General features: G+C 36.0%; 1 protein-coding gene across 1 annotated transcript in view; it reads left to right on the plus strand.

The window, feature by feature from the left end:
* The first annotated feature begins 400 nt into the window (after positions 1 to 400).
* Positions 401 to 23,393, plus strand: part of TMEFF2 (transmembrane protein with EGF like and two follistatin like domains 2) — a 247,752-nt gene continuing 224,759 nt past the window's right edge. The window contains exons 1-4 of the mRNA XM_024733641.1: positions 401 to 983; positions 3,373 to 3,482; positions 11,058 to 11,187; positions 16,387 to 16,413. Of these exons, the coding sequence (XP_024589409.1) occupies positions 812 to 983; positions 3,373 to 3,482; positions 11,058 to 11,187; positions 16,387 to 16,413 (439 nt within the window). The 5' untranslated portion in view covers positions 401 to 811. The remainder of the gene's footprint in view (positions 984 to 3,372; positions 3,483 to 11,057; positions 11,188 to 16,386; positions 16,414 to 23,393) is intronic.

The following is a 23,393-nucleotide window of genomic DNA, read 5'->3' on the forward strand; positions in this document are numbered from 1 at the left end:
GTCACCTCCACCCTCACCAGCTCCAGCTCAGAGAGACGCCACCCAGACGCGGCGGGCGCTCGCCGCCTGGGGTCACGCACGGAAGAGGGGCGCGAGATCTGACCCAGCGCTCGGTAGGGGGCGTCCTGCGGCGGAGAGTGAAAGGGCAGGTGGTATTTAAAGGTGTGGGAGTCGCCCGCTCTGAAGCCCGCGATTCTCACTTGAGCCATCCCCGCCTAGCCCCACTCGGGCCAGCGCCTGGTGAGCGAGCCCATCTGTGGCGTCGGCCGTCGTCTCCTCCTAGCACCTCCTCGCCGACCCCTCCCTCCGGGACCTGCATCCAGCTCCGCCAATCAACGCCCGACTGCCTCTTCCCACGTGATCCCGGGCGGGCTAAGGACCTGCTGCTTCCCAAACGCCAGAGGGATGCGGGCGGCAGAGCGCGAGAGGCGGCTGCTAGGCTGCTGGGCGCTTTGACTCTCCCTCCACCCAGCCCCCTTGGGCTCCTCTCCTCTTCCCTCTGGACTCCGGTATCCTCCTGCTGCCCCGGCTTGCCAGAGCCCTCTGCTTATGGCAGCAGCTTACCTCGTCTCCGGTGCGGCTTTTCGGTGCACGACCCTCTCGCTCCCGTGGCTGAGCCGGGTCACTGGATGTTGCTGAAACTCTGGAGATCATGCGCGGGTTTGGCTGCTGCTTCCCCGTCAGGTGCCACTGCCGCCGCCGCCGCCTCTGCTGCCGCTGTCCGCGGGATGCTCAGTAGCCCGCTGCCTGACCCCCGCGATCTTGTGTTCTTCGGAAGCCGTTTGCTGCTGCAGAGTTGCGCGAACTAGTCATGGTGCTGTGGGAGTCCCCGCGGCAGTGCAGCAGCTGGACACTTTGCGAGGGCTTTTGCTGGCTGCTGCTGCTGCCTGTAATGCTACTTATCGTAGCCCGCCCGGTGAAGCTCGCAGCTTTCCCTACCTCCTTAAGTGACTGCCAAACGCCCACCGGCTGGAACTGCTCTGGTAAGTCCAGAACCCCAGCCCCCCGACCCCTTAACCCCTCAGAGGAAACGCGCGTTTCCAGTACAGACCAACCTCCCCAAGTGCGTCTCCCCAGCCCCTCGACTCCAACCGCTCCAAACCCTTGAGACCACCGACCTCCACCCAGAGGAGCACAGAGAACTGTTCCAGGCCGCTAAGGAAGGGGGCGGGGGTCCTGGGGAGGACAGAAAGTGCAGGTGTAGGAACCCTTGCATCCTTGCACTTAAACTGGAGCTGCGGAGATTTTAAGAAATATTAAACGGGATGGTTTTGTGGATTCACTGAAAAGAGCACCAATCCTTGGGCAAACATTAAAACAGAACCTTTTCTGTCACTAAAGAAAAAAGTCTAGCAAAAAAGAGAGAGAAATAAGTTTATGAGAAAGAACGAGCGAGAAAGCAATAAATCAAATGTTGACTGCAGGGGAAACACTGATTACTGGCAAAAGTGCCATGAGGGTGCACTTGTCTGGCATTCAAGACCAGGTCACAGAAATTCTAAAGGAGCTTGTGTTTCAAGAGATTCAGTTACTCTCTCTCTCTGCCTCTCTCTCTCTGTCTCTGTGTGTCTCTCTCTCTGTCTCTCTCCATACACACACACACACACACAAACATGCATACACATCCTCCTTCTCTAGCTGGCTGCAAAAGACGTTGTTTTTGCATCCCCGAATTGCCTCTCTCTTGCCTCCCTCCCCAGGCTCCTAGATGGTCGAAGGAAGTTGAGACAAGAACCATTCGCCCGTCTACCAGGCCGGACTGTGCATGACCAAGGCCGGCCAGGCTCACGCGTAGGCGGGCGGAGGGCAAAACTGACCCCACTGGGCGCTGACTCCTCCATTTTTGGGCAGGCTTCCTTGGAGTGCGTCAGGCGCTCTTCTTGCTTGCTCGGGTCCCTTCCGAGTCTGAACGCGAGAGCTTGGCAAGCTTTGCTGTGCTGAAGCCTCCTAATTAAATAGGGCCCGAGGATGGGAGTTGCTGCACTGTCCGAGTAGCTTCGCATTTCAGTATGACAGCCCATAGTCTACCGGCGGGATTGTGGTGTGATTTCACTGGCATTTTAAACTGCATTAACATGCCTGGGTATTGTCCCCAAGGTCTGGTCTGTTCTAGTTTTAGCAAGTGTGTATGTAATTTTTCATCTTCTGTATATATAATTCCACGGAAGTTGAATCTAGCTCTGAATAAAGTGGCTTTCGGGGATGTGTGTGATCTGAAGTGTATGTAACTTTGGAGAAGAGGGAATGACCAACTGTAACTTATAGGATAAAAGAATATGTCGTCCTGGGTAGTTACTGATGTAAATTCCACAAGGAAAATTATTATACATTATTGTAGTTTGCACTTTTTAAAGACAAGTTGAGATTTGCAACCTTGTTAGATTTGGTCAATATATTGCCCTTGTTCTGTTTTTGGCAGTTTCTAAATTTGCCATTTTTATAAAACTCAGCATGTTTTCCTTAACTTATTCGTGGTTCATGCATGCATATATGTTATTTTGGATAGACTAAGTTCCACTTTGCAGGTACCTAATCACTTTTTTAGGTGCTTTATCATAGGAATATTAAGTAACCTGCAAAATCAATTGTTTGGAATGTTGATAGCTTTGTAGCCCAACATGACTAGTTTGTTTCATCCCTAACTATGGTACTGTTTTAGGAACTAACTAACTTAAATATGAAATTGGGGTTGACAATCAAGAAATTCATTATTACCAGGTATCTTATAAGGATCTGCAGAAACTAAAGAAAATAAACTGGTTTTCCAGGCAGATTGTCAAGAACCTGGCACCCCTTTTTACCCCTGTTAACTTGGAGGTGATCAATCTTCATTTGAGCCAGACAGACCATCAGAGAAAACACTGTGCCTGTTTATCTTTATTATTGGGGCTTTGTTTCCTCTTTGTCTGGAAAAATTCCAAATAAGGGGTTGTTGCAGACCTTAAAGCAAAAGAATGATTAAAGGTAAAGAAATGGTAAAAGGCATTCCGAGACCATCACCAGCTCTTTTCTAAACTATGAAGTTTGGGGGTCATAAACTATAGTCTACTTAATGAGAAAATAATAAGGAAGCTAAGAAGCAAGTGTTAAATATTCATCCACCACTGCCAGTATTAATCCAAGCTAAAATAAAAGAGCATTATCAAAAAAGCATATTAAAAGACAATTGACTAGAAAAGAATAGTGAAAAAAAGAAACTAACATTAATCACTTAACTAGAATTTTTTAGGTTGTCAGTAAAGAATGACCTTGCAGTACAGCTGTGGTTGTTGGAATTAAAATTTAGGGCAGTTCTTTTAAAGCTTCAAGATATTTCTTTTTTTGTTCAAGTCTATAACATTTAATGACTGGCGTGTTCTCTTTAAATTTGAGGTTATGATGACAGAGAAAATGATCTCTTCCTCTGTGACACCAACACCTGTAAATTTGATGGGGAATGTTTAAGAATTGGAGACACTGTGACATGCGTCTGTCAGTTCAAGGTAAGAAGTCTGGTATTTGCATCTTCTAATTCATTAATGAGACGACAAAGCAGAGATCTTCTTTTACAGCCCATCACTTGGCAATTTATAGCTATGCAAGCTAAGAGGAAAGCTGGCACCAAACAAAAGTACTGGCAAGAGAGCCAACTGATGTCAAAAAGGCACAGCTTTTTGGAGAAATGTATGTGCCACAGTTATAAATGCCACTGGAGGTAGAAAGCTTCAGGTTGTTCTTTTGGTGTGTCAAAGAAAAATTATGTTTCTGTGCCCCTTCTAACATGCATGCTATAAGTCAACTACTGGGGATAATAGTCAAAATCATGGCTGGATTAGAAGTGTGGATTTATACTTTTGTTTTTTTTGATTGGGGCTATCTTCTTTCGGTCATATTTCTCTGTTTTAATGGTCTTGGGTTTTATTATCCTGGCAATCTGGTTAAGTTTTTAAATGAGCTCCTTATCAATGTGACTTTAAAACTACTATGCTAGTTTGGAAATCACAGCACTTATTAATATTTGTCAACTTTTCATGGATACCACATTCAGTTACAACTGAATCTCCCAGGAATCCAAAAGAGTGCAAATAGACAAAAGTTATTTCATAAACATGAGGAAGATGTTCTTTTGTCTCATGTTAAAAAAATAAATAAAAATTAAAAGAGAGAGATTGCAGTTGTGGAATTACCAAAACTAGGTTATTAGTATTTATTAAAGATAGAACTCAGTGTCATTATTATAGTCATCATCTAACAAATGCTTTCTACCATGTGCAGTATAAGCCTTTTTTTCTCTCAATATGTTTTTATAATTCAAGTATTAGAGATGCTGTACTGATATCTTATGTTCACCTTTGAGTGTTGTTGAATTACTTTTTAAAATACACATCAAATCTAACAAATGGTTCAACTAGAAAATATTCCCATTAATGAAAGTATATACTGGGGATAAGGGAAAATTTTTCCAAGATTGTAAGCAAAACTTTAAAAAAAAAATTTAAAAGGCTATAAAACAAATAAAATATTAGAACTCAGATTCAAGTCTAAAATTTGTTATAGTACAATTGTCTCTCAGTATCCACGGGGATTGGTTTCAGGACCACCACAAACACCAAAATCCAAGGATGCTCAAGTCCCTTATATAAAATTATGTAGAATTTATATATAACCTATGCATATCCTCCTGTATACTTTGTCATCTCTAGATGACTTATAATACAATGTATATGCAATGTAAACGTTGTAAATACAATGTAAATGCTATGTAAGTGGAAAATTGAAGTTTTGCTTTTTGGAATTCTCTGGAATTTTTTTTCTCAAATATTTTCTATCTGAAGTTGGTTGAATCTGCGGATTTGGAACCCCCAGATTTGGAGGACCAACTGTATGTAATATTTAGAATTGCTGATGAAATTTAAATGTTTTAGGTTAAGTTCAACCTCCCAGTGAGAAAAAGAAGGGAATTCACATTTAAATATGGTTTTGAATGGCTTATAGATAAGCTAGAAACTTCTTGGACATTTTTTTCTTCCTAAGAAAAGCAATAAACAGCTGATATTTGTAAAGTGCGCCACCACCTGGTGGGTAAGTATTGCTGTGCCCAGGTTACAGTCATTAGACCATATGATAGTGTTGGAAATATTAATGCATATTTAATATTCATGCAACACCAATTTCTAAGGTCTCTAGCCATACTGAACAATGTAATTATGTTCTTTCAGTGAACTACTTGAGAGAGATGGAGCATAAGAACTCTGCAAGTCATACTTCATACAAACATTAACTAAGGGGAAAATATAGTTGGATAAATCATTAGTTAAAGGCCCACAGGATTTTGTGGATTTTTCCCTTTTCAGTTTGTAATTCCCAGAAATTTTTCTTATTTTCGTAACCATGGGTAGACATAAGAAGTGAACTCATATACAGTATAAAATGAACCAAGAAGGGTGTTCCTCAAATGGAAAGCCATAATTATAACAAGATTCACCAAGAGAAAAAAAAAAATGAGTTCACAAAATTCTAAATGGATGCATGCTACTAAAAGAAAATTTATAATTTTCTTATTAAAGAAATTGTGTTCAGTTTTCAGGTTGCACAGAGGGTTTTGGTATAACTTTTATCAACAAAGATATTTATGTTTTTTACGCATTCGGTCTGCCAGTTACATTTGTCATTAATTTAAAAAATCGTTGAGTGGTATAGATTGCAGGGGGTGGGGGAAGTGAATGCAAGTTTGAATAAGAAACTAAAATGTAAATTTCCTTTTCCTAATGCCTGTTGCATTTTAAATTTACTACTAGATTACTGCTGCTATTAGTTTGTGTGTTGCAAAGTTGTCAGGAGAAAATAAACATTTCCCTAGTGGAAAATTTAGACTCTGTACATACCAGGAATAGAGAGTGGCAGAATTAAGTTCAAGATAACAAGTTGTGAAAGAATAATAGGTATTTTAAGCTAAGAGTATCTTGACTCAGTACTTTCCAATACTTTCAAATGAATTTGAGAATTTTTTGTTTCCCAGTCTGATGAAAAGGCAGATGTCCTGAAAAATCTATTTTTCTATATACTGTTCTAAACTAGCTTAGGTCATCTACTCTGTTTCTCCTGCTTTCAGAAACAGGTCCAAATTCTTCTATTCAAAATGGGTGCCAAATGTGGTCTTTCTGGCTGAGAGATAAATTTCAAAGAGAAGTGGGTATATGAGTGTATAATCTATGTTTTGCAGTTTGGATTACAGTTGGAGCACTAAGGTGAACAAATATTTATCTTCACTTCTCTTAGATGATTTATGATACGCATATTCTACCCTTCAAACATGTTATCTCATTTGTTTCTCACAATTGAGTGAGATAATTATTTTCTCCTCCTTTTACAGATAAGGAAATTAAGACCCATAAATATAAATAACTTACCATTAAGTGGTGATCCTAAAGCCAGAACCTAGGTCCTTTGACACCAATCTAATTTTTTCTAGGACATTATACATGCAAATAAAAACATTATAACAACAACAAAAGTACCAGTTTATTGTAGACAACTCGATATCAGAAGTAGTGCAACTAATTCTTGGATGATGATATAAGTTCCAGAAATGGCCTGCAACCTCATGCATCCTACCTTCCTCTCTATATACCAGATGATATCCTGGTCATTCTGGTAAATCAGCTGTGGTTTGAAAATTTAGAGACAGTGGATGGATGAATGGATGGATGGGTGGATGGACGGATGGATGAATGGATGGGTGGATGAATAAAAGAAGGAAGGGGGACGAAAAGAAGACACATATGCAGCTATTAATAGCACTGGTCATATCAATTAGTCTGTAATGATCAATGATCACTTTATAATTTAAAAATATGATGAAGCCTTATGTTTTTTAGGTATCATTTAATTCAAATGTGAAATGTTTTCATTTAATAAGCCACACTTTAGATCTGCAATTGTTCCAGTAACTAGGACTGTATAACAAATTGCCCAGAACTTAGTGGCTCAAAACAATTAACATTTATTTTGCTCATGAATCTGCAGTTGGACAGGGCTTAATGGAAGCAGCTCATCTCTGCTGCCCTTGGTGTTAGCTGAGCCGGGGAGGGAACTCAAAGACTTGTTTCTGTACTCTTCTCAGGACTCTCACTCATACTGGACTGTCAGCTGGGGACCTTGGTCCTTCTCCATGTGGATCTCTCCATTTGGACTAGTTGGGGCCTCCTCATAGCACAGTGGCTGGGTTTCAATGGCAAGCATCCAGAGAGTGAGAAAGAGCCAGGTAGAGGCTGTATCCTTTAACGACCTAGCCTCAGAAGTCACACAGAGTCACTTTCACCATAGTCACAGGCCTGCCCACTCACTTAAAATCATAAAAAAATTTCCATATGAAAAATTGTAGTCACAGAAAAGTAAAAGTTACCTATGGAATGATCAAAGGATTGGGACATATGTGGGTTTTTTATCGCTTTCTTTTTTGGAAGAGAAACATGCCATATCCTAAGCCATTATTCCTAAGCCTTTGACAACCGGGAATATAACAGAATTCACTTAACATCTGTGGAGCGCCTTCTATATGCCAGACTCTATGGAAGGTGCTGACAATATATAAAATGTAAGTTATACATAGCTTCTAGTTGCTGAAATCTCAGTTAAAAGAAATTCTTATTAACCAAACAAGCAATACATCGTATGAAAAATTTCTCACATAAATTTTTTGTTCATTTGTAGCAAAACAAATTCCATATATTCACTGAATCCATGGGTGTGACATGTTGCTGCTTTCTTAAGCAATGTGGACATTTTGGAACAAAATCATTCACTGAAAAAATACATATTTGGAAAATAAACTTAAGATATTTAAAACATCTGAAGGAAGCAGAATCACTTTTCCCCTGAGAGGAAGTTTGGACAACACATACATTTATGAGCTTAACCATCTGGCCCTGAGTCTTGTTTTTTCTTTACCAGCCAACTATGTGGCCTTTAGCAAGTCATCTAACATCTGAATCTGTCCCTTCCTCTGAAACTGAGCAGTATTCATAATTACCACTGAAAATTATTTCCAATAATTTGGCATATTTTAATGTAGTAGTTAGCTTATTTTTTTGTACTTAGGGTTAGCCCGTGTTCCTTTAGTTTTCTAATTTTAGACATGCATGCTTCAGTGTCGATGCTAGATGGTAACTCTGCTAGTTAAAATATATATCATGAAAGGCACATAATTTACATTTCTTTTTATAAATGAGTGTTCCAAAGCATTTTGAAGCATGACTCTTAATCCTCCCAAATGCCCCAGTTAACCATTTCGAATGGGGGATCTAAGCTATAAACTTGTTAAATATTTCATTTTTGAGTGATATACACAAGGTCCTACACTAAGGCAGTGAGAGAAATGGGAGAACCTGGGACCAGACTTCCACTCCTGAGACTTAATGATTTAGAGTGTGCTTCCTCCATGTGTTATTCATTTTAATGAGTGCAAGTCATGGTAGTAAGGGCCAAAAACATCGTGCTGATTATCTACAGTTAAGCTCTTTTCAACTCCATACAAATCTTCCTTTTGGCTTGTGCATAGAACTTGGCAGCTCTGTTTTTAGCACTGTTCACATTTGGCTTACTACATCCTTCAGAAGTGGCATATGAGCGCTTTATCAGTTTATTCGATATTTTAAGATGCATATCAGCATTGTGTACTAGCACTTGACAGAGATAATAAATACTTCCCACCCCTCACTCCTCATCTTCTGACTACATCTGAATAATCTACAGAAGTAGATGAGAAGGATAAATAGTGAAATTCTAGGTATTAGAGAGAAGAAAACATGGGCCCAAGTAATCTACACACAAAGTATTGTAACCAGGGCTGGAGATGGAGATTAAAAGGTAACCTCAGACAAGAAGCTAGGAACCAAGCATGAGAAGCTAACTAGCCCAGCCGTTCACACTAATTATGACTCTCATCTGCCTACTGAAAAGGTCAGCAAGTCTACTGACTATAATATGTTACCAGCTGGTCACTTCTTTCTTGTCCCTCTTCCATGTCCTCAGATACCATTGAAGTGGTAGTGGGTCCTCATAAATCCTCCCTACATTCTCCTGTCCCTGATACTGAACACAGCCCATTTATCAAGCACGTGTCCATCCACCTGCCTCCCTGGCCATGGTTCTGACATGAGCACCACCTCTATTTATTTGGTGTTTCTTCAGTATTGCTTATTGGAAAACTCAACTCTTTACTGACGTTTTCTTACTGCCTTTTATTTTTCAGTAGTGATAAAGATGTTCAGTTTTATGGTAGGTCAGTTTTTAGGTATATATATATATTTGGAAAGCTTGTGAAAGACAGCCCTTACACAGGTATCACCTGGTCAGAAGTGAATTGCCTACTGAATTAAAGATCCTCATGAGTGAAAAGTTCCTATCAAAATAGTGTTTTTAAAATATAATAATGTAGATAGACTGAGTCTGGTAGCTGTATAGTGTAACTGTGGAAAGGAATTATTATACAGAACCTTCCAGAATGTCTAGATTATAAGTTGTAGAAATAAAGATTTTAAAAATATGGCATATTTAAAATATTTCAATCATTTTAATCATATTTAAATAATTTCTAAATAGATATGATTTAGTATCTAAATTATCTTGTTAGCAATTATGGTGATTATGAGTGTCATACAATTTGAATTTACTATTAGGAGAATAGTACATAACTATTAGTTAAAAATTATATTTAAGTTTTTCAATAATAGCTGTAGAGTCAGATTCAAAAAACTGTCATTTCAGAGAACACTGTCTTATACCATTTAAAAAATGGTTAGGATGGTTAAGCTATTACAAAAAGGCAACGAACAAGAGCTAAACGGTTGATTGGTAAGGAAGTACAGATATTGTAAGAAAATAGAGTAAGAAAATGAATCTCAGGTTTTTATCATCAGATTATAACCATATTGAGAATTTGCTTTTTTGCATAAATCCTTGAGTTGAATTTAACTTTTGATAGAGTTTTAGGTTTATTATCATATATATTAAAACCCTAGCCATCTCACTAAATTATTGGTTTATTTTATATGTGTTATGAATTAGCACATCAAAAATCCAAATATTTTAATAAGAAGTAGGAAACAGAAAAGTGTTTTCACATACATGTATATGTATGATTTGTTTTACTTAGTTTCTGGCATGGGTGAGTATTTATAAATAATCGTCTTGATCATTACATCTGTTCTAATTAAACAATGTAGCACATCAGTAGATGATCACATCAGTGGCGTAATTAGCAGGTATAGGACACAGCCAAGTATCTCTAATGCCTTAGAGTGTGATCACATTATCATGAGTACACCCTGTAGGTTGCCTAATTTCCATTGTAAAATGTGTACATTTTTGTAATGAGGTTGTTTAAAAATGAACTTTTTGTTTTATGAAATATAGGTTAAGTCATACTTTTGAGTAGTCAATCAAGTTTACATATGGTTCAGTAGTTGTTGATTTTTTTTTCTGTATTCCATGGTCTGTTGTTTCTTTCTACACTGTATCTACATCAATATCCAATGGTCTAAAAATATATGAAAAATTAATTAATAATTCAAATGTCTTATCCAAATATTTAGAAATTTGTAAAGATTCAAATTCAACAGAGGAAAAACATACTAAGGAGTAACTGAATTCTTTGGCATTTCAGCTATATACTTCTGCTCCAAACACAGATAGACACTATTTTTGAATAGCTTGAATACTATAACATGTTCTGATTTTTTTCCACCAAACCATATGGGCCACATATTAGAAAAAAATTAAATAATATTGATGCATTTGTTGTTATATCTTTTTATTATTGCTTGTCCTATCACTTTGTTGGAATTGCCCGATCAGTTTAGAAGCTCTTTTTCCCCCTATCTGAATCAGATGACTTGACATTGCTTTTGTGTATCTTTGAATGGTGTCCTTACAAGGTCAGAGACTTGCTGGATACAAGGGGGATCACTGAAAATGAAGACAAGTGCTTTCTTTTGTAAATGATGATTTCTGTTCAAGATGTCAGAGGCATGCAGACTCCAGTACTAACCATAGGCTTACATCTGTGTGCTCCCCAGTGCAACAGTGACTATGTGCCTGTGTGTGGCTCCAATGGGGAGAGCTACCAGAATGAGTGTTACCTGCGGCAGGCTGCGTGCAAACAGCAGAGTGAGATACTGGTGGTGTCTGAAGGATCATGTGCCACAGGTATGTATGTGATCCTGAAGACTCCCGAAAACCTTCGGAATGGATTCTGAATCCAAAAACCATGTCTTGCTTTTCACGTTATGGCCTGTTTATCGTTATCCAAATAAATAATCCAGACTATATATTATTAGCTAGACAAGCCTCTTATTCTTTCGTACAAAGTATACATTATTCTTATTCTATGTCTTTTTACATTTCAAGTCACTTCTGGAAGACAGATAAATGTACCATAAGGACATTGGTAGATTTTAATATGTATGTTATTTAATGAAGTACAGACAGCTGAATAACATAATTAGAAATCTAGATTGACTGCTCAGCTTCCAAACATAGGAAACTTATCTATGCATGAATAAAGTTCGTTTGTTTGTTTGTTTGATTGTTTGTTTGTAACAAGAGGATCGTCTGGTGGAAGGCAGTTTGCAGATTTGGGTTTGGAAGTTAAGATGTGTCTAACCTTAGCAGCCCTACAAAATACTCCTCTTAACAGTGAGCTGGTTATATTGAAGAATGTATCGGTGATAGACATGACTTCTAATGACATCTGTCCTTTCTGACACAGTCAGCCTGGGCTCCCACAAAGCTTTTTAGTTATATTGTACCAAGAATGCTCTAAAGAAAGTAAGGAAGAAGAGTGACTTCATAGGCTCTTTGGTTTTTCAGGTTTTCCTTTTGAGTACAATGGTTATTAGAGCTGAATAGCATTACAGGAAGGAAAAAAAAAAGAGGAATACAGCCCAACTTGATAAAGCCATGCTGTAAAATGAAGCAGAGTCTTCAGGTTAGGCTTGAAACACTAAAGTCACATATATTAAAGAAACTTTAGTGTCCCTTGAGTTGTTCTTAATGGCAAATAAACATCTTCCTGGAAAGTCATAATTTCTGAGGAATTGGATGGTATAAGCATATTCAAGAAAAATAATAATGATATAAGGATTTTCTTCAAAAATGGAAATATAGAATAGTGTCAAGAAAGATCTATTTTATTGAAAGTCTCTCTCAGATAACAGGTATTTCTATTCTAGGGAATTATGTTTAAAATTATGTGTATGATGGCTGGGGCAGGGTGGTAAATGAACAAGGGAAAGTCTCATATTCTTTAAAACAGGGGTCCCCAGCCCCTGGGCCACAGACCAGGGCGAGCCAGCGAAGCTTCATCTGCCGCTCCCCGTTGCTCCCCATCGCTCGCATTACCGCCTGAACATCCCCCCCACCCCCATCCGTGGAAAAATTGTCTTCCACAAAACCAGTTCCTGGTGCTGAAAAGGTTGGAGACTGCTGCTTTAAAAGATTATCTTAGGCCTATTGATTGTCAGCAGTTGACAGTGTTCCAGGTTGTACTGGTGACTACCGAAGTTTCTAAGAATTAGCAGAAGAGAAAGGTATCATTCCTCATGAGCAATGATGTAGGCTTTTTCGTTTTGGTTTTTAAGTAGTCTTTTCTCCTATTTGATTCTTTGCCTCACAATGTGGATGTCCTTCCTGCAAAGGTGATTGGGAGGCAAGTTGGACTGGTGCATCACTTGCTTATTTGCTAGAGCTAACGGATCATTGCCATTCAATCTATGAGTGAGAAGTAATGCATGGAAGTAAGAGCAACATGTGAGAGTTATTAGACCAGGAGTGATGTAGGCAAATACTAGAGAGTACTGAGGAATGGATTTACTTATTCAAGATCACATAGGATATCTGTGTGTCTCTGACAATAGCCAATGAGGATCAGTGGGCAGTAGTCACAATAAGCAGTCATGAACTTATAGGTTGGCTAACAACAGTAGCAAAATCTCTCTTTCTTACTTTCCAACCTCCAAGTTCTTGTCAGCACATGCAGTCACATTCTTCTTATTCATTCAGTCTTTCCATTCTAGTCCCTAATGTGTTGGTTGTACTATGAAAATAAACACTTGACTAAGTAGAAAATTTAATCACAACTGAGTAATCCATCCCTAGCTTATTCAGAGACTTAGATTTCTGCAGGATTTAATTAGTAAGTTGGTCTTGCTGAATGCATCTTCTATTGACTTGTAAATCTAAAAGTTTTGATCTGAATAATGGTGGCAGGACCAAAGTAATTTTGATTAACCAGGTCTGACTGTAAATAAATTGGAGTTCTGACTTTTGTTCTAAAAGAGATTCTCATTCTTTTCTTCATAGATTTTCCTTTTTTTTTTTTGCGGTACACGGGCCTCTCACTGTTGTGGCCTCTCCCGTTGAGGAGCACAGGCTCCGGCCACGCAGGCTCAGCGGCCATGGCTCACGGGCCCAGCCATTCCGCGGCATGTGGGATCTTCCCGGACCGGGGCACGAACCCGTGTCCCCTGCACTGGCAGGGGGACTCTCAACCACTGAGCCACCAGGGAAGCCCTCCTTTTTTTTTTTTTTAATGCTATTTGACACTGAATGGAGGTGACAAGTTTTGATCTCTAGGAATAAAAGGCAGTAGAAGATAAAGCTTTGTATTTATTACATTTCATTGAACTTACAAATCATTTTTTGTCTGGAAAATGGTTTCCTATTGGGCAGTCTGCTCAATAGCCTCACTGTCAATTTCACTTTTTTGCCTTATAAGAAATGTATTGACTAGGAGCCCAGATTCAGGTGCAACAGCATGACTTCTTTTCTTAGGTATTTCTGTCTCACTAATAAGGCTTTAGTAGGCTACTTGTCTCTGGTTTGCAAAGATGATTCATTTTATAGTGAAGAAACCATTAAAGCTTCCCATCACTATTTTATTTTATTTATTTATTATTTTTTTTGTGGTACACGGGCTTCTCACTGTTGTAGCCTCTCCCATTGCGGAGCACAGGCTCTGGACGCACAGGCTCAATGGCCATGGCTCATGGGCCCAGCCGCTCCGCGGCATGTGGGATCTTCCTGGACCGGGGTATGAACCCGTGTCCCCTGCATCGGCAGGTGGACTCTCAACCACTGCGCCACCAGGGAAGCCCCCCACCACTATTTTATAATGATGCCATGGACTTAAGTGACCTTTTTTTTTCAGCCTATTCCTCCTTTCTTCACTAGCTACTTAATTTGGGTCAAATCAAACACAAATTGTCTTAAGGATCATGGTCCTTGAATTTTTAGAAACATACATGGGGAATACAAGCCAAAATACTACTGCCATTTTTCTTGATTTTCTCCAGCCATATGTACTTAGCAGAAAACATATAGATGAATAGGCAAGATGTTCATTCAAAATTTTAACTATTATGTTCTAGACATAGTGATAAGCATTTAAAATGTGCTGTTGTGCAGTTATCCTCAAAATAGTCCAATGAGATAGACATTACTATACCCATTGACTAGAGGACCAATAAGCTTAAGAAGGTTGAATAATGTTCCTTATGTTATCCAATGAGTATGTTTGGAGCTTGGAATACATAAGCTTTTATGCATTTTCTCTTATGTGTGTGGAAGTATAGAGAGCTAAACAAGACATGGTTCTTGATTTAAAGACATTTACACTTAGTGGGAAAGGAATAAGAAACTATACACATTCAACTAAAACACAGGTAGAATGTATTAATGCTGTAATAGTACAACCTGTTATTAGCCTCTGATGATCTGATAAGTAATACTGAATTAAGCTTTCAAATTAATTCAAATAAAGTCTGTTAAAATTCTAGCTGTAAAAAGATACAAAAAGGAGACTTGACAAATATTGACCATTCAAGCACTGTCCTGTCCAAAATGATTGTGCTGTGACCTAGGACTCAGTTCAGTTGACAGGACTATTTTCCTATTATAGAGATGAATGTTATCAGCCTTTCTTTATCTGTTACCTTAAAACAATCAAATCATATGATTAGAATCCTTATTTGAGTCTACATTTACTATGAAGGGTTTTTATTATAAATTGTTTTACCAATTAGCTTGCCTTTAAGGAAAGGATAGCCTGGCCCAGTGACTTGCTTCTTAGTCACGTAAGCAGTTAATGACTTGATGTTCTGATTTAATAAAGGGTTAAACCTTGTGAATTAAGTTAGTCTGGGTCTCCACCAAGGCTGACAATTCAAACTACTGCTCCTTCATGACAGTGCTAATGTCTGACATAATGACAAAGAAAACTACTGGGGAGGCATCCATTCTTCCCTGTGTCAGCCTTCTGTAGATTTTCATACACCATGCCTCTTTCTATGAGTGCCTCTCAACAAAGTGTCATGGAGGCAAACAAGTAGAAGTAGTAGTTTATTTTAATTGGTCTACAACAGCAAACACTAATTCGTAGAAATGACATTTGACATAGGTCTTGAATGCTGGTTGAGATTTCAGTGTAAACTGAGGACATATCAGACAAAGAATACTAGTATTAGTCTTATTTCCCAGTATTAACATTAAAAATACATAGCCAAATGTATTTAGAATGGAAGGAAGTGGGGAGACAAAAGGAAGATGATGTCTCCACTTAACAGGTGGAAGCAAATGGAAACTCCATGGTCTTGACTCTAAACTAGGAAATTGAGTGTTTCTGGGACATGAGTTCTCAGAAATTGACAACTTTCAGGAGTTGTAATTGTGTGGAAGGGAGGGGAGAGATGTGGACAAAGAGAAAGGCAGAGGGAGGTTATTGTCTTTTCTGCCAGCATCACCTAGGGTATAGCCACTTTTAATCACAAAGGCAAAAGTTAAGCTCACTCTTCCACCGATTTCAAAACTGAAAGATGCTTTTGGGTGCAGATAGACTCATCCACAATTGTGGAATTTGGAAAACATATTATCTCTATATAAAAAGATATTCATTTTAAACTGTTTTTCCCTTTGTAATGCAATGTACAAGAATATAAGCCTTAATTATGTGTTTATTTGCCACAAGTCTTAGACTGTTTAATTTCTAAGTCTCACTGATTGCTATAAGTATCTCATTTTTAATTTTTTGTGTTAAAGGCACCAAATTCATCTTGATTAAAATAAAAATGAGAAGTTTTAACATAGTCAAGTTTAGGAATTATTCCAAAGCTAGATAATACTTTGTTCATGAAGTTTAAGAACGAAAATAATAAGGAATTTATTTTATAAGTTATAGTATAGAAATTAGATTGATGTGAATATGTTTTTCAAATTAAATATTAGTAATTTTTAAAATTATAGTACCATATTAATGGAGAAAATAAACATGAATTTTTAAAAATAAAGTCATACACATTTTTTGAAGATGTTTTTCGAGCAAAAATAAATGATTTCCTTTTTTCTCCCCAGATGCAGGATCAGGATCTGGAGATGGAGGTAGGAGTTGCCTTTTTATATATTTGAAGACTTACATGTGGATATTATTCATGGATATTTACTTATGTGTTTGCCATTACAAATATCTGAGATGAATTCACATTTTGCATTCTAGGAAAGGGAAGACAAAAAAAGTCATTCTCCATACTAAGTAAATGTATATACCATGTAAATTATTTGATATATTTATGAATATATCACATTCATTTATGTGTTTGTGTTTGAGTTAACTTTGAGATAAATCTGCATGTCAAACTTCCTAACAGAAGCCTCCAAGCATATTTGGCAGGACAGAAAACTCATGAGAAAATAATTTAAATATTGGGTTTTTAAAATATATAATTACAAGGTGCTGATATTAACACATACATAACTATCATGTATATAAGAACATAATTATCAAATTAATAGTTTGAAACTGAAGGAGCTTTAGTTCATAAAAGTAAAAAAGATAAACTTTAAACCAGTGAAAATAAGATAGTGTCTTTACTTCTTTGATTAATCTATAGTTATTTTTACTAAAACAAGACATATGTTTTAATGACTTAGTTGTGCATTTAAAGAAGTATGTAAGATAAGAGACAGGCAGAAACTTTCAAAATTTGATCTGACATGCTTACTGTCAAATAAGATTTTATTTATGGATTGAACTTCATTGTAAATTTCCCAAACTGCTTTTCCAAATGAAATCCAAACAAGATTCTACCTTTATACACAACAAGAAAAAATAGAAACAACTAAATATAATTTCAACAATAATAATGAAAATAGAATGAGTAAAACATAAACATTCTCTCAAGGCCTTGTATAAAATGATTAAATGTAAGTTTCAAGTAAATTTTAGTTTTTAAATGAAGAATTTGATAAAAGATGAGGAAAAGAAGGCCTTGGAGTCAGGAAAGTCAGATCTCTACTGCTCACCTTATCTGGTTTGGGCAACACTTTAAAAATTTATTAAGTCACCCTATGTAATGAATGAAAGGCTTAACTAGTTCAAATAAGCAACACCCAGAGAATAAAATTAGAGCAGCATATTGGAGCACAATTTTTTTTCATAAAGATTAAAACTGAATAGGAGTTAAGATTCAGTACCATGAGAGTATGAATTTATTTCCATGTCATTAGGCATATGACATTAGGCCGTCATTTAATGTTAAGACAGTCTTTTACTATTTCTAATAAATTTTTTTTCACTAGCTGATTAATATAGTATTCCTAAAAAAACTTCCCTAGAAGTTTTGAAAAGAAGAGCTCTAGGAAAATTAAATTTTAAAGAGAAAAAGAAAGGAAAAAAGATAGTTCCTTGAGTAGATATTTCACTATTGGAATATTAAGAAATTAATCAATTTTTTTAAATGTTGATTTTGGAAGGAAGCAGTTCTATGCAAAATTCTATATATTTCCCAGCTATTTAGTTTTATGTGTAGACTACTGAATTTGGCAGGTACTGTGTTGTTTCAACTGTTCCACTGTTCACACAGTGTCTTGTTAATTTTTTAGCATCTTTAAAAACAAAACAGGGTGTCTTCGTTGCTCCTTTTGTTAAAGCATCATGGTATACGTTTTTCTGAGTCTTCTCCTCATGTCATACATCATTTCTTAATTTTCTTAATAATAAGGTGTAGTGGATTTTCAGACCCTAGTTTCCAGTTTTTTGTTCACTGTAATTAGCACAGGCAATTGACAGTGAAGTCAACCTCACTCTTCCTTATTGCATTTTATATTGAAATCTTAGGTTCATTATTTTATCTTGTGATCTGAATAAGGTGATTTTTTAGGAAATCATTTTAATTTCATGAATATGACATTTATAACTTAATTTTCATATATTAGTTAGAAACTACTTTCATTTATTTTTTTCTCCTTTTTTATTTTTACTCTTCCTTTCAATTATAGGTATTTTATAGTAACTTGGAGAAAAACAAAAAAAACAAAGCAACTTCTTAAGAGATAATTGCTTTGAGAAGAAAAAAAAGCATATAACCCTTGCTCTGAGAAGAAAAAAAGCATATAACCCATTTAATTCTGAGTTGTATTCTTTTTAAAGAGTTGTTGTTCTGGAAGTTGTGGTAAATGAGTATTTACTCCTAACTGCATAATCCTTTTTCATTTTTAGTCAGAGACACAACAGTGTTTTTGTTTTGTTTTTACTGAATTAATTTTTTCTAGTCTATGTGTTACTTTGCTCTGAAATACTAATGGTTTTAATTTTCTGTAATTTTTTTACTCTAATACAAAATGACAAAAACCTTAATAACTAGAACCTAAAAACATAGAGTGACCTGCACAAATCCATTTCACATATCCTTTGGATTGTACATCAAGTACGTTTGACTTGCTACCTCTGCTATACAGAGGATGGACTTGCTCTGTATTCTGACCGAGTTCCTATTACCAAAATATCAGAGGAGCCAGAATCAGTTTCCTTTGAATTAACCAGAAGTGATTGAATTACCTGTGATTGTTTGGTTAATCCAACAATTCTAGCTAGTGATCGTTCTAACCGGTCTCTGTAGGATATATTCTCAATAACGTGTATTTGGTTAATAATTGGGGCATCTTTGCAAGCACTTTGGATGGTTAATGATTATTTTTCTAATTTCTTTCAACAAAAGTTAATATAATTCCCAAATGGAGTGCACTGATCTGAATAGTGAAGCGAACAATTTTATTTGGAAAACACTTATATGTATGACTATCATAAATGATATCATTAAACCTCCAAATCCAAAATCACTTTAAAAACACATCAATTTTTACTTTTCAGATTGTCCTATATTCTTAAACGAATAAACATTACCATTGAAGATTAGACCTGATTATTTTAAAAATAATTTAAATTTAGCTTATTTGCACAAGGGCATATCTGTCATTTACTGCACTTGAGGGAACATTTTTACTACAATATAAAAGGGATCTAAATGTTTCATAAAATTTACGTTAACTTGTTTGTATACATTTTATAGAGGATTTAAAAATCTTTATCGATTTGTTTATTCAGATGAAACAATTCAAAGGGCTTATTACTTTACTTAGTAAAACATGTTTACCGTGTCTTCAACATGGCCTGCAAAATGTGCATTCATTCATCAAGGTAATTTGTAGAGTAATAAGAAACAAATACTGCGTACAAATCTTAAAGGTTGGCTTTTCCCATTTCAGTGACTGTATCCTCTTCTTCTAGTGTTTAAGAAAACTCATTAATACAAAGAATACTTTTGTATTATTAGTTTTGAACATAAGACCAGCTGTTTATGGAATTCTTTGTTTTCAAACAAAAATGTTTAGTTGGAAAGGCATCTACATCAAAGAATCTTTTGGATAGCCTCATACTCGAAAAATCAATTCAGGATAAATTATAACTAATTATATACGCGTCCGATAGGAAGGTAATATGTGGTTATATGTGGACCAAATTCCAAAGAATTTCAGAAAGTAGTAGAAAGAAAGGGGTTGGTGTTTCAAGGACTTATATATGTGGAGATTGAATGCTGTAAATAAGAAAACAGGTGTGTGTTAATAACATCTTCTCCACCCACAGACTTCCTTAAGCAACAAACACTGCAGTAAGAAAGAAGTATTAAAGGAGCCTCCTTTCAAAATCTAAGGGTGTGTGGGTGATCAAGGGATAGTTTTTAACACCTGCTTTTCTTTCATAGTCTTTCAGTCATATTATAAAGATAAGACCATTAATATTTTCCGTTACTCTTAACAATTATTTCTGGAATAACTAGACTTTTGATAGATCCCTAAAAACAAAAAATAAGTCCAGTAAAATAACAACTATATTTTAACTATTAAAATAATTATAAATATATTATCCTGCTAGAAGTCTGGAAGAATTCACGATTAAATTTTAGTAACATCTTATGGGAAGTTGTATGATAATGTCTGTATAAATAAAATGTCTCTAAGAGATACAGCATAGATACAGTGGGTATATTTTTAATTCATGAGGTAAAATGAAGCACTGGGCCTACTTATACAACTTATACAATTATATAGTTTTAAGAGAATTCTTTAATAATTAATCTCTTAACTAAGAGATTAATGTCAGATATGTACAGCAACAAATCAAATTAAATTTACATTCATTATTTGTATATAGTCTGATTTTTATTTTAATAATCCAGATAATTGTTATTACGATGACTTTAACGCACAGAGTCGGTTATAGTATGTTTCTATTTAATGCAAAATTGTCCTGTGCAAATTATCTTTGTATAATATTACTTGGATGTACATAATTAAGACATTTATTTGGATAGAACAAGAAATATTTACATTGCAACAAACTGTCAACCCTAGGCTGTTTCTGATAGGTAGATTGCTAAAAACTAGAAAACAGTATTGTAACAAGTTTGAGAACTTAAATTATTTCTTAAAAATTCTTTCTAATTTTCTAATGTGCATTGTTTCTAATGTGGATTTGATGCTATTCAGAAATTAAGTCAAATTGAACTAGCCTCCTATAACCTGAGGACCATGGTAAGGTTTCTGGAGCTGTAAAGCTGAATATGACACAGTTCTTTACATTCAAGGAGATTTACATGTAAATTCTTTTCTTATCACACAATGGGAAAATTATGATTCTAATTATCAAAAGAGAAATAATCCCCTGTAGAAATAAATTGTTAAGTATACTATAAATAACAAGGAATTGAATATTCATTCCATAAAATATTCTTATATCAGGCTAAGTAATGTTTTCTTCCATGTTGCTATACCCATTCCCTTTCCTGACCTCGATCCGTACCTCCTCCACCTTACTGTCATGGTCAAGTTCTGGCAAGCACAATGTGCCTCACCATGTATTTTCTCCATTGGGTACACATTACAGCCAAAGTCTGACAGGCATCAGTTGTAAGCAACTTCATCTGAAATACTGATTCAACTAAAAAATTCTACCACGTATGAAAGGTTTGAGATTTTTTCAGGGCAATACATACGGGGAGGAAGCAGAAACTATTCTTGCGTTTGCTGTCCTACACCTTAGAGCTGCTTTTCTGCCTGGAGATGAGTTTATAGATACCTGAACCACAATTGAAATTTATCTCAGGTTTTCATGGAGCAGAATCCATTTTGCTTTCTCTATACCTCAAAGAGAAACAATATTGTGATGTAGTAATGAAATAGAGGTAGGATGAATGAAGATAATGGAAAATGAAATTGGAAAAATATAAAGGTAGGATGAATGAAGATAATAGAACATGAAATTGGAAAAATATAAAAGAAGGAGGGAAACAAAGTGAGAATGATGGAAACTGAAAAGGGAGGAGAAGAAGCCTTTGTTACCAACATGGCTGTACTTTATCTTCACACATAACTACCATCTTAAAAGTAACTTTTTTTCCCAGTAGAATGGTAATAATTGATTGACTTTCCGGAGAAGATTGCTTGGGAATGTGAAATGGATACCACAAACATTTTTTTCTGAATCACCCATTTAGGTTTTTAAAAACCATATCTAGGAAAATAAATGTAATCATTGTGTGCAGTGTGGTAGACACGGCTTTGGGTTAAGAATCAGGTAATTTGTATTCTAGATTTTTAATTGGCTTGAAGGATGCCTATTTGATTTCACTCTCAAGCTCCTTAGAGATTCATTTACTTTATTGGTAAAGGAGAATAATATCTGCTTATAGTAAAGATGGTTATAATAAACTAAAACTCATAATAAACAAAGAACTTTGGAATCCAAAAAATGAAATTAAAAGAATCTGTTACCTTTGCTCTTTTTTCCCATTTACTCTAAGAATATAATTTCTCTGAAGGGTTTAATTAGAAATTTGGATCTTTAAATTAGTGATTTTTAAGTTCATGGTCTAAAGTACTGATGCTGAGATAATAAGAACTCTACAAATTCAACCACAGTATTTAGAGGAGATAGCTAGCTCTGCACCTTGAAGGGGACTGAAATCATAGTGTTGATATGAAAGGAACTGCAGTTCTATAAGCTAAATAAGAAATAAGGGATAACGTTTTAAAATTCAAAACAGTAAATAATTCTTAAAACTACAATGGCAGGCATATTGCTTCCATAGAAATCTAAAAAAGAAGAAATGGGAGGGATTCACAATTTGAGGGATTCAGTATACTTACAAGGAAGACTTTTCATCAGGATGCTAAGCATTGCAGAGCTCTTCTAAGGGGATTTGAACTTTTTAGAAAGATTCTTTTAAAATAGATGGAAAGATTTTATTATCGTTCTGCTTGATGTCAGAGCATGAATTAGATAAATCCATAAGGATGCCTAACTCAGGTATAATTGTTTGTAAAATGCTCTATGGTTTATAAAAAGCACTATCATAACATTAACTTATTTAATCACAACAGCAATCTTTGGATGTGTGGATGATAATCAGAAAAAAAATAGCATTTTACCCACAATGCCAACAACAGTACATATGTTAACTAAGCCAGTCCTTGAATTTTAAGAAGGAAGGAGACTATAGTCTACAAGATTACCCTACCTCTTGCAGTAGCTGTTTGCAACGTCTATATCAGACAGATCCCATAGTCTGTGGTTTATATAAATCATAAATCCTATCAACAATCATATGAGATTCATTATGCCATCTTCTTACCCCCTTCCCGCTCTCATTTTTGTTTCTGAAACCATCTATTCTATTCAGTGTAGTACTCAAACCCCTGTGGGGTTTTGTGGTGGTCTGTTATCTAAGTTAATCATACTCATCAGTCTATAATAGTTTGTCATCAATTCTCTTCTATTAATTTTCCCCTTCATCTCCCTTCCCTAATCCCATTTCTTTTCTTTGATAAGTATTCACTGTAAGTTATTTCATATACTTAATTTTTTTTAAAGCTTAGTTAGCATACATTACTTCACATAGTTACACATTGTTTTTCTTCTTGTGTTGATAACTTTTTCTTTTTTAAAATTTATTTATTTAATTTATTTTATTTTTGGCTGCATTGGGTCTTTGTTGCTGCACGCAGGCTTTCTCTAGTTGCAGTGA

The sequence above is a fragment of the Neophocaena asiaeorientalis genome, unplaced genomic scaffold (assembly GCF_003031525.2).
Source record: "Neophocaena asiaeorientalis asiaeorientalis breed wild unplaced genomic scaffold, Neophocaena_asiaeorientalis_V1.1 scaffold24, whole genome shotgun sequence".
Classification (NCBI taxonomy): Eukaryota; Metazoa; Chordata; class Mammalia; order Artiodactyla; family Phocoenidae; genus Neophocaena; species Neophocaena asiaeorientalis.